General features: G+C 46.8%; 1 protein-coding gene across 4 annotated transcripts in view; it reads left to right on the forward strand.

Moving 5' to 3' along the window:
* CHST7 (carbohydrate sulfotransferase 7) overlaps positions 1–12455 on the forward strand; it is an 81295-nt gene that overhangs the window by 47318 nt on the left and 21522 nt on the right. Inside the window, exons 1-2 of one of the 4 annotated variants that reach the window (XR_014258770.1) lie at positions 7166–8789; positions 10339–12145. The exons of 1 other annotated variant lie outside the window; for it this stretch is intronic. Coding sequence is in view for 2 of the 3 variants with exons in the window: in XM_082446574.1 (XP_082302700.1) it covers positions 7295–8758 (1464 nt within the window). In the remaining variant the exon portion in view is untranslated. Of the gene's footprint in view, positions 1–7165; positions 8790–10338; positions 12450–12455 lie in introns of those variants that run through there. 2 more of the 4 variants (XM_082446574.1, XM_082446573.1) reach the window with 2 other exon arrangements.

A 12455-nucleotide genomic window follows, 5' to 3' on the forward strand; every position in this document is an offset into this window, starting at 1 on the left:
AAGATAAAATAGTGGAAATAACTACTGCAGAGCAGAATAAAGAAAAAACAATGAAAAGAATTGAGGACACTCACAGAGACCTCTGGGACAACATTAAACAAACCAACATTCAAATTATAGGGGTCCCACAGAAGAAGAGAAAAAGAAAGGGACTGAGAAAATATTTGAAGAGATTATAGTTGAAAACTTCCCTAATATGGGAAAGGAAATAGTTAATCAAGTCCAGGAAGCGCAGAGAGTCCCATACAGGATAAATCCAAGGAGAAATATGTGACAACACATACTAATCAAACTATCAAGAATTAAATACAAAGAAAAAATATTAAAAGCAGCAAGGGAAAAACAACAAATAACATACAAGGGAATCCCCATAAAGTTAACAGCTGATCTTTCAGCAGAAACTCTGCAAGCCAGAAGGGTGTGGCAGGACATATTTAAAGTTATCAAAGGGAAAAACCTACAACCAAGATTACTCTACCCAGCAAGGATCTCATTCAGATTCGATGGAGAAATTAAAACGTTTACAGACAAGCAAAAGCTAAGAGAATTCAGCACCACCAAACCAGCTTTACAACAAATGCTAAAGGAACTTCTCTAGGCAGGAAACAGAAGAGAAGGAAAGGACCTACAATAACAAACCCAAAACAATTTAGAAAATGGTAATAGGAACATACATATCGATAATTACCTTAAATGTAAATGGATTAAAAGCTCCAACCTAAAGATATAGACTGGCTGAATGGATACAAAAACAAGACCCATATATATGCTGTCTACAAGAGACCCACTTCAGACCTAGGGACACATACAGACTGAAAGTGAGGGGATAGAAAAAGATATTCGATGCAAATGGAAATCAAAAGAAAGCTGGAGTAGCAATTCTCATATCAGACAAAATAGACCTTAACACAAAGACTAGTACAAGAGACAAAGAAGGACACTACATAATGATCAAGGGATCAATCCAAGAAAAAGATATAACAATTGTAAATATTTATGCATCCAACATAGGAGCACCTCGATACATAAGGCAAATGCTAACAGCCATAAAAGGGGAAATCAACAGTAACACAATCATAGTAGGGGACTTTAACACCCCACTTTCACCAATGGACAGATCATCCAAAATGAAAATAAATAAGGAAACACAAGCTTTAAATGATACATTAAAGAAGATGGACTTAATTGATATTTATAGGACATTCCATCCAAAAACAACAGAATACACTTTCATCTCAAGTGCTCATGGAACATTCTCCAGGATAGATCATATCTTGGGTCACAAATCAAGCCTTGGTAAATTTAAGAAAATTGAAATCATATCAAGTATCTTTTCCGACCACAACGCTATGAGACTAGATATCGATTACAGGAAAAATTCTGTAAAAAATACAAAAACATGGAGGCTAAACAATACACTACTTAATAACCAAGAGATCACTGAAGAAATCAAAGGGGACATCAAAAAATATCTAGAAACAAATAACAATGAAAACACGATCACCCAAAACCTACGGGGTGCAGCAAAAGCACTTCTAAGAGGGAAGTGTATAGCAATACAATCCTATCTGAAGAAACAAGAAACATCTCAAATAAACAACCTAACCTTACACCTAAAGCAATTAGAGAAAGAAGAACAAAAAAACCCAAAGTTAGCAGAAGGAAAGAAATCATAAAGATCAGATCAGAAATAAATGAAAAATAAATGAAGAAAACAATAGCAAACATCAATAAAACTAAAAGCTGGTTCTTTGAGAAGATAAACAAAATTGAGAAAACATTAGCCAGACTCATTAAGAAAAAAAGGGAGAAGACTCAAATCAATAAAATTAGAAAAGAAAAAGGAGAAGTAACAACTGACACTGCAGAAATACAAAGGCTCATGAGAGATTACTACAAGCAACTATATACTAATAAAATGGACAACCTGGAAGAAATGGACAAATTCTTAGAAAAGCACAATCTTCCAAGACTGAACCAGGAAGAAAGAGAAAATATAAACAGACCAATCACAAGCACTGAAATTGAGACTGTGATTAAAAATCTTCCAACAAACAAAAGCCCAGGACCAGATGGCTTCTCGGGAAAATTCTATCACACATTTAGAGAAGAGCTAACACCTATCCTTCTCAAACTCTTCCAAAATATAGCATAGGGAGGAACACTCCCAAACTCATTCTACAAGGTCACCATCACCCTGACACCAAAACCAAAGAAAGATGTCACAAAGAAAGATAACTACAGGCCAAAATCTCTGATGAACATAGCTGCAAAAATCCTCAACAAAATACTAGCAAACAGAATCCAACAGCACATTAAAAGGATCATACACCATGATCAAGTGGGATTTATTCCAGGAATGCAAGGATTCTTCAATATACGCAAAGCAAGCAATGTGATACACCATATTAACAAATCGAAGGAGAAAAACCATATGATCATCTCAATAGATGCAGAAAAAGCTTTTGACAAAATTCAACACCCATTTATGATAAAAACCCTGCAGAAAGTAGGCATAGAGGGAACTTACCTCAACATAATAAAGGCCATATATGACAAACCCACAGCCAACATCATTCTCAATGGTGAAAAACTGAAACCATTTCCTCTAAGGTCAGGAACAAGACAAGGTTGTCCACTCTCACCACTATTATTCAACATTGTTTTGGAAGTTTTAGCCACAGCAATCAGAGAAGAAAAAGAAATAAAAAGAATCCAAATCGGAAAAGAAGTAAAGCTGTCACTGTTTGCAGATGACATGATACTATATGTACAGAATCCTAAAGACGCTACCAGAAAACTACTAGAGCTAATCAATGAATCTGGTAAAGTAGCAGGGTACAAAATTAATGCACAGAAATCTCTTGCATTCCTATACACTAATGATGAAAAATCTGAAAGAGAAATTAAGGAAACACTCCCATTTACCATTGCAACAAAAAGAATAAAATACCTAGGAATAAACCTACCTAAGGAGACAAAAGACCTGTATGCAGAAAAATATGACACTAATTAAAGAAATTAAAGATTAAACAAACAGATGGAGAGATATACCATGTTCTTGGATTGGAAGAATCAACATTCTGAAAATGACTCTACTACCCAAAGCAATCTACAGATTCAATGCAATCCCTATCAAACTACCACTGGCATTTTTCACAGAACTAGAACAAAAAAATTCACAATTTGTATGGAAACACAAAAGGTGCCGAATAGCCAAAGCAACCTTGAGAAAGAAAAACGGAGCTAGAGGAATCAGGCTCCCAGACTTCAGACTATACTACAAAGCTATAGTAATAAAGACAGTATGGTACTGGCACAAAAACAGAACTATAGATCAATGGAACAGGATAGAAAGCCCAGAGATAAACCCACACACATATGGTCACCTTAGTTTTGATAAAGGAGGCAAGAATATACAATGGAGAAGAGATAGCCTCTTCAGCAAGTGGTGCTGGGAAAACTGGACAGCTACATGTAAAAGAATGAAATTAGAACCCTACCTAACACCATACAAAAAATAAACTCCAAATGGATTAAAGACCTAAATGTAAGGCCAAACACTATAAAACTCTTGGAGGAAAACACAGGCAGAAAACTCTATGACATAAATCACAGCAAGATCCTTTTTGACCCACCTCCTAGAGAAATGGAAATAAAAATAAAATACACAAATAGGACCTAATGAAACTTAACAGCTTTTGCACAGCAAAGGAAACCATAAACAAGATGAAAAGATAACCCTCAGAATGGGAGAAAATATTTGCAAATGAAGCCACTGACAAAGGTTTAATCTCCAAAATTTACAAGCAGCTCATGCAGCTCAATATCAAAAAAACAAACAACCCAATCCGAAAATGGGCAGAAGACCTAATTAGACATTTCTCCAAAGAAGATATACAGACTGCCAACAAACACATGAAAGAATGCTCAACATCACTAATCATTAGAGAAATGCACATCAAAAGTACAATGCGATACCATCTCACACTGGTCAGAATGGCCAGCATCAAAAAAATCTACAAACAATAAATGCTGGAGAGTGTGTGGAGAAAAGGGAACCCTCATACACTGTTGGTGGGAATGTAAATTGATACAGCCACTATGGAGAACAGTATGGAGGTTCCTTAAATAACTAAAAATAGAAGTACCATATGACCCAGCAATCCCACTGCTGGGCATATACCCTGAGAAAACCATAATTCAAAAAGATTCATGTAACACAATATTCATTGCAGCTCTACTTACAACAGCCAGGACATGGAAGCAATCTAAGTGTCCATCAACAGATGAACGGATAAAGAAGATGTGGCACATATATACAATGGAATATTACTCAGTCATAAAAAGAAACGAAATTGAGTTATTTGTAGTGAGGTGGATGGACCTAGAGTCTGTCATACAGAGTGGAGGAAGTCAGAAAGAGAAAAACAAATACCATATGCTAACACATATATATGGAAACTAAAAAAAAAAAAAGGTCATGAAGAACCTAGGGGCAAGATGGGAATAAAGACGCAGACCTACTAGAGAATGGACTTGAGTTTACAGGGAGGGGGAAGTGTAAGTTGGGACGAAGTGAGAGAGTGGCATGAACATATATATACTACCAAATGTAAAATAGATAGCTCGTGGGAAGCAGTTGCATAGCACAGGGAGATCAGCTCGGTGCTTTGTGACCAGCTAGAAGGTTGGGATAGAGAGGGTGGGAGGGAGACACAACAGGGAGGAGATATGATGATTTATGTATATGTATAGCTGATTCACTTTGTTATAAAGCAGAAAGTAACACACCATTGAAAGGAATTATACTCCAATAAAGATGTTTAAAAAACCCCTACAAAACTAAAAATAGAGCTCCCATACAACCCAGCAATCCCCCTACTGGGCATATACCCTGAGAAAACCGTAATTCAAAAAGATTCATGTACCACAATGTTCATTGCAGCTCTATTTACAACAACCAGGACATGGAAGCAACCTAAGTGTCCGTTGACAGATGAATTGCTAAAGAAGATGTGGCACATATATACAACGGAATATTACTCAGCCATAAAAGGAAACACAATTGAGTTATTTGTAGTGAGGTGGATGGACCTAGAGACTGTCATACAGAGTGAAGTAAGTCAGAAAGAGAAAAATAAATACTGTATGCTAACACATATATATGGAATGTAAAAAAAAAAAGTTCTGAAGAACCTAGGGGCAGGACAGGAATAAAGATGCAGACATAGAGAATGGACTTGAGGACACGGGGATGGGGAAGGGTAAGCTGGGACGAAGTGAGAGAGTGGCATGGACATATACACACTACCAAACGTAAAATAGATAGCTAGTGGGAAGCAGCCGCATAGCACAGGGAGATCAGCTAGGTGCTTTGTGACCACCTAGAGGGGTGGGATAGGGAGGGTGGGAGGGAGGGAGATGCAAGAGGGAAGAGATATGGGGATATATGTATATGTATAACTGATTCACTTTGTTATAAAGCAGAAACAAACACACCATTGTAAAGCAATTATACTCTAGTAAAGGTGTTAAGAAAAAAATAATGGTCTGGGGGCTTCCCTGGTGGCGCAGTGGTTAAGAATCCGCCTGTCAGTGCAGGGAACACGGGTTCAATCCCTGGTCCAGGATATCCCACATGCCGCAGAGCAACTAAGTCCGTGTGCCACAACTACTGAGCCTGCACTCTAAAGCCTGGGAGCCACAACTACTGAAGCCTGTGCGCCCTATAGCCCATGTGCCACAACTACTGAGCCCACGTGCCGCAACTACTGAAGCCCACACGCTCTAGGGCCCACCTGCTGCAAGTACTGAGATGCATTCTGCAACTACTGAAGCCCGCGCACCTAGAGCCCATGCTCTGCAGCAAGAGAAGCCACCACAATAAGCCTGTGCACCACAGCGAAGAGTAGCCCCTGCTCGCTGCAATTAGAGAAAAGCCTGTGCACAGCAACGAAAACCCAACGCAGCCAAAAAAATTAATTGATTAATAAAATAAAAATAATGGTCTGGGGTCTCTTAGCTGAATATGAAAAATTGAGAAGGAAGTGGGGGTAGTGGTCAATGAGGCTGGAAAATAGAGAGGATTTGAACCAGTGGCTGAAAGGAGAGGGAATTGTGGACAAAAAGCAGGATGCCAGAGCTAGTGATTTCAGAGGTGGAGTCGTTGCTGTGATGAAAAAGACTAGAGGAGAAGATCTTTGGAGATATTTTCACTTTTCCAGTTTGAACACCTTCCCCTGGTGGAGATGAGTACATTTGCTTTCTATCCTCATTAACCTCACAACACCTTCCCCAAGGGGGTGTTCATTATCCTCCTTTTAGTTCTCTTTTGGATTTCAGGCACTCTAAGCTTAATCTGCCTCTTGGGCTTCCTGTCACTTTTTCATCCATCCTTGAGTACATGTTCCTCCTTATGGGTCCTTTTATTTTTTTTTAACTTTTTATTTTATATTGGAGTATAGCCGATTAACAATGTGTGATAGTTTCAGGTGCACAGCAAAGGGACTCAGACATACATACACATGTATCCATTCTTCTTTCCGCAAAGGCTACACCTTAACAATTAAATGCTCTGCGTGAACGCAGTTGTGCTTCCAACTCCTCTGGACCACGATGCACTATGCAATCTGCATCTTTATGCTAGTGGAGAAGTGCTCCCATCCAGAACTCAGTAACACCCACCCCGGGGCTGACGAGGGCGCTGGATGTAGATACTGACCAGGGGCCCCATTCTAAATAGTGTGGAGGCGAGTCCGCTTACGACAGAGATGGCCAAGCAGGGGACATAAAACAGGAGAGACAGTGGAGTTCTCCGGGTGGGGTCCACGTCGTCACTGGGTACATTCTGTACACACGAGCCCCTCCCTTGCCTGCACTCAATTCATGAAGACTTGACTTCATCACGGAGGGGTTGGGGAAAGGTGGGGTCTGGCTCCGTGCTTCCCAGCCGGCGTCCCCCACCCCGCGGCAACCCCTCCCAGATCTGGCAGAGCCCTGGACGAACCCCGGCGGGTAGAGAGGCGGGGAGAGGCTGCGGGGTGGAAGGCGGGGCGGGTCGCTGCCTAGCCGGCCAATAGGCGGCTCTCTAGCGCGGAGCCTGGAGAGGGCAGGGGATTCGCCACTAGCACCACCGCCTCCAGAGTTTCCCTTGTGGATGCACAGCCCCAGTGACTCCGCTCCTCCCGGCGCAGAGGGGCCCCAAGAGGCCGGAGGAGCGCACTCGGGACGGGATTTCCGAGGAAAGGGAGAGGAAGGGCGCCCCACCCGCTCTGGAGGGGTTCCGTGAACGATGAAGGGCCGGCGGCGGCGGCGGCGCCGAGAGTACTGCAAGTTCGCGCTGCTGTTGGTGCTGTACACGCTGGTGCTGCTGCTCGTCCCCTCTGTCCTGGACGGCGGCCGTGAAGGGGACAAGGGCGCTGGGCACTGCCCGGGCCTGCAGCGCAGCCTGGGAGTGTGGAGCCTGGAGGCGGCGGCGGCGGGCGAGCGCGAGCAGGGCGCGGAGGCGCGGCCCGCCGCGGAGGAGGACGCGGGCCGGTCCCCCAGGTCCCGGGGCAACCTCAACGGCGCCGTCGGGGAGGCGGCGTCTCGCGAAAAGCAGCACATCTATGTGCACGCCACCTGGCGCACGGGCTCGTCGTTCCTGGGCGAGCTCTTTAACCAGCACCCGGACGTTTTCTACTTGTACGAGCCCATGTGGCATCTGTGGCAGGCGCTGTATCCGGGCGACGCCGAGAGCCTGCAGGGCGCGCTGCGCGACATGCTGCGCTCGCTCTTCCGCTGCGACTTCTCGGTGCTGCAGCTGTACGCGCCGCCGGGGGATTCCGCCGCGCGCGCCCCGGACGCGGCCAATCTCACCACGGCCGCCCTCTTTCGCTGGCGGACCAACAAGGTCATCTGTTCGCCGCCGCTGTGCCCCGGCGCGCCCCGGGCCCGCGCCGAGGTCGGCCTCGTCGAGGACACCGCCTGCGAGCGCAGCTGCCCACCCGTGGCTCTCCGCGCCCTGGAGGCCGAGTGCCGCAAGTATCCGGTGGTGGTCATCAAGGACGTGCGCCTCCTCGACCTGGGCGTGCTGGTGCCCCTGCTGCGCGACCCCGGCCTCAACCTGAAGGTGGTGCAGCTTTTCCGCGACCCACGGGCCGTGCACAACTCGCGCCTCAAGTCTCGGCAGGGGCTGCTGCGTGAGAGCATCCAAGTGCTGCGCACCCGCCAGAGGGGCGACCGCTTCCACCGCGTGCTGCTGGCGCACGGCATGGGCGCTCGACCCGGGGGCCCGTCCCGCGCACTGCCAGCCGCCCCGCGCGCCGACTTCTTCCTGACCGGGGCGCTCGAGGTGATCTGCGAAGCCTGGCTGCGCGACCTGCTGTTCGCGCGCGGCGCGCCAGCCTGGCTACGGCGCCGCTACCTGAGGCTGCGCTACGAGGACCTGGTGCGGCAGCCGCGCGCCCAGCTGCGCCGCCTGCAGCGCTTCGCCGGGTTGCGCGCGCTCGCCGCGCTCGACGCCTTCGCGCTCAACATGACGCGCGGCGCGGCCTACGGCGCGGACCGGCCCTTCCACCTGTCGGCGCGCGATGCCCGCGAGGCCGTGCACGCCTGGCGCGAGCGCCTGAGCCGAGAGCAGGTGCGTCAGGTGGAGACCGCATGCGCCCCAGCCATGCGCCTGCTGGCTTACCCTCGCAGCTGGGAAGACGGCAACGCCGAGCCGTCCGAGGACGAGGAGACCCCGCCGGAGGCGGAGGCCGACGGCGCCACGTAGCCCCGCTCCCGCGCCCCCGGGACGGATCCGGGTAAGGTGGCCCCCGGCAGGGTAGGGTCAGGAAAGGGTCTTGGGGAGCTTGGATCAGCCTTCAGGGGGAGGGGAGGGATGCCGTCTCAGATCTCACCCAATGAAAATAGATCTGAGCGGTAGGGGAAGTCCAGCTGGGAGCATTTGGGAGAGTCATTGGGATCTCTAGCATAGCCCCCTGCCTTCTCAGAGGAAGACCCAGAGAAGCGAGAGATTAATTATGGCTAAGGCGGAACGCAGGTCTCCGCACTACGTTTCCCCTATGAAGTAAAATGTAGGATGGTCTGTGGAGAATGAAGAATGGGAGAAGGAGCGGGAAGAGGGATATCACGGGTCTGAGCAGAGTAGAGAAGGTTTGAAAGTCACAATGAAACTTGAGACTGGGAATTGACATGAAAAGTACAGGATTTCGGGGACCATATGAGGTCCATGATTATGATTTTATCTTGATGCCACTAGGTCCTGTGGGGAAACCTTTTGCAACAGTGTTTGCAGGCACAGGGAAAACCAAAAGCAAAATTTGGGGGAAAGTTATTTACTCTTATCCTACCTACCCCTAATCTGTTTCATATTTCTTTGCCTCTGCCTCTCTGACGTGCAGACTCCGAGGCTTTCTTTAGGATTTACCAAACATACAGTCATAGGCCTCTCTTGCAACAGCTTTTGCACATGTGTGTGCCTCAGGCTCTGGTATACTGGCGTGGAATGGACTTTGATTTCCCCTGGCTCGAGGGGTGGCTCCCTCCACCTCCCACCCCCGGCCCCAGTGGCTGGCGCTCCCAGGATATTTGACCATATTCCGTTCACATCAGGTCACAAAAGCTGCCTGGTCTGCTTCCTCTAGTGCGGACAGAACCTCAGGGCTGGGCTTCCCTCACTCTGCCCCATCCGCTTGAGAGATGGAACCTTGGATTGGCAGTAGCAGCTTTGGCTGTGACTGCTGAAGGAGCTTTGTGAAAAGACATTCCCTTTCCGCCCCCCCCCCCCATTTTTTTTCTTTCTCTGTAAAGCATATATCCTAAGATGCCAAAATGGGGCTTAAATGATCTCAAAATGTGTTCAGTGTCTGGGTCAGTCTATGGCCTGTTCGTTGGGATGAGGGAAGTTTGTTCTACGTGATGTTGACCTCAGGAGTCTAGTTAGTGGCATGGGAATGCGATTTCCCAAACTTTGTGTGAGCTGGAAGAGTGCAGCTCTCTGCACTGTGCAGTCCAGAGGAGGAAAAGCAGTGCTGGGTGGGCGGAAATGACTTAAGTTTCCATTCATTAGTTTATAGTGTAATTCAGTATTCCTCTGAGATGAAGCTCTGAGGACAAAGTCGAAGACGTTAATGAAGATGGATTTTGTTGTTGTGAATAGAGCCAGGGTTTCAGAGTGATTTCGGAAGCTGATTTTTCTCCTAGTGATCAAGTGGTTTTCTTAGTCAGTTTCTGTAATTGCTGAGGAAGTCTGTGCTCTTTCCTGATTTCCAGAGTGAAGGTAAAAGGCACAGGGTGACTTGTCACATTTTAACAAAAACATCCTTTCATCTGCTAATCCTGTATTTACAGATGTAACATAATGGGTCTCCAACCCTCCTTCACCGGTCTGAGGGAACGCCTCTCGAGGACAAATGGCTGCAGCATTTTATGGTTTTAAGAACTGACAATCTCCCAGAAACTTTGACTCTTTTTTTTTTTTTTTTCATTTTTACTAACATTTGGCACTGACTGGGGTGAGGTAAGAAAGTGAATAGAGAGGAGGGTTAGAGGACACAGTCTTCATCCAATAGGAGGTTAGAGTCTGTGCACGTGACAGTGACTATGGGGCCAGACATCGGTGCTGCTGTTTGGAAGAGCCGATGGGGCTTCCTTTGCAGGGCTGCAGGGACATCTGGGAACAAGCTTTAGGCTCTTTCAAACTCTGGTGACTGAGCTCTTCCTCCCACATTTCTGCTGGAATTATCGGGCACTTACCATGTCACCACCAACCAGTGGATTTATCAAAATGCTTGTATTCCTGGTTCCGAGAAAGATAATGTTACCAACCAACTGATGAGTTTCCAAAAGTCTGTCACACTCCACTCTAGGAATGGGAAGGGGATGGATCCTCAGGTGCCATGCATTGAGTTAGGCATTGTGGATATATCATTACTGTGACTGTCGATGAAAATAATCAATAAACAATCTATAATAAGAATAGAAAAGAGTTTTATCTGAGCCAAACTGAAGACTATAGCCCCGAAGACAGGAAGACAGTCAGATGACTGTGAGCAGCTGCTCCAGAGAAGCTTGGTTTTCAGACCAGTTTTACATCTTGTCAGAACAAAGAACACTAAGCAACTCAGGGATCCGTTCCTTCAAGGTTTCCAAAAACAAACAAACAAAACAGATCAGCACGTACACCGCGAGCCAGTATGTCCTCAGCACCTGGAGAGTGAGTCTTATCATCGAAGGAGTACCAGCATTGGCGTCCCAGGAAGGAAGGCATTTAATCTTTATTTTTAACACAGACATTCTTTACTTGTGGTCAATGCGCCCTTTTCTTTAATAAGTAAAGTAGAAGTACCATGTACGTTTGATAGGCTACAAACAGGCTGTTTTAGCTGGCATCACATTCGGGTTAAATCATGTATAAGCCAGAATGACTTCCCCATACCTCCATATGTGAACATTTCTTTCATCATGGCATATTATCAGTTTTACAGATGAGAAATCAGAGACTCAGAGAAGTCAGGTACCTTGCCCAAAGTCACACCTGGGCTGCTGGGCTGCTGGGTTGCTGAACTGAGTGTCATGCAGCACTGGTATTAGACCCCAGAGCTCAGAATCTCTCCATTATAACACACCCTCACCTGCCCCCCCCCCTTTACCATCCCCTGGCACCCTTTTGGCACCGCAGCCAGGCTTAGTGGCTAGTCTAGGGTGAGAACGACACTTAGCTTTATTACTAACACTGAACAAACCAATAAAATATCCCTGAGCGCTGCCAACAGCACCTACACGGGAGAGCCCCTGACTCTATAGCCGTCCTCCTCATGGCTGTCCTTCGCTTGGGGCACCTGAGCACCCTTGGGGCACCCTTGGCTCAGCAGTGAAGAGGGACTGCACGTGAATTAACCTGAGGGACTTCTGGATGCTCCAGACCTGACAGCCAGGATTTGGCAGGGAGGGAGTCAGTGCGCTTTTTTTCAGGGCTGGGTGGGGACCGCAGCACCAAACCAAGTCACCAAGGACCCAGGCCCTTTCCGTCTTTTCCATCTTCTTGGCTTTCGTTCACCAACTTATCTTCCCACTGTCACAAGATGGTAGCCTCAGCAAGAAGCATCACTTCCTCACCCAACCACACAGGGCTGTGAAAATGCAGAAAGGAAGGAAGGTGGGGGCTTCCCTGGTGGCGCAGTGGTTGAGAATCCGCCTGCCAATGCAGGGGACACGGGTTCGAGCCCTGGCCTGGGAAGATCCCACATGCCGCGGAGCAACTAGGCCCGTGAGCCACAACTACTGAGCCTGCGTGTCTGGGGCCTGTGCTCTGCAACAAGAGGCCGCAACAGTGAGAGGCCTGCGCTCCGCGATGAAGAGTGGCCCCCGCTTGCCGCAACTAGAGAAAGCCCTCGCACAGTAACGAAGACCCAACACACCCAAAAATAAATAAATAAATAAATAAATATTAAAAAAAAAAAAGGAAG

This window comes from Balaenoptera physalus (genome assembly GCF_965194825.1).
Source record: "Balaenoptera physalus genome assembly, chromosome: X".
NCBI classification, from domain to species: Eukaryota; Metazoa; Chordata; class Mammalia; order Artiodactyla; family Balaenopteridae; genus Balaenoptera; species Balaenoptera physalus.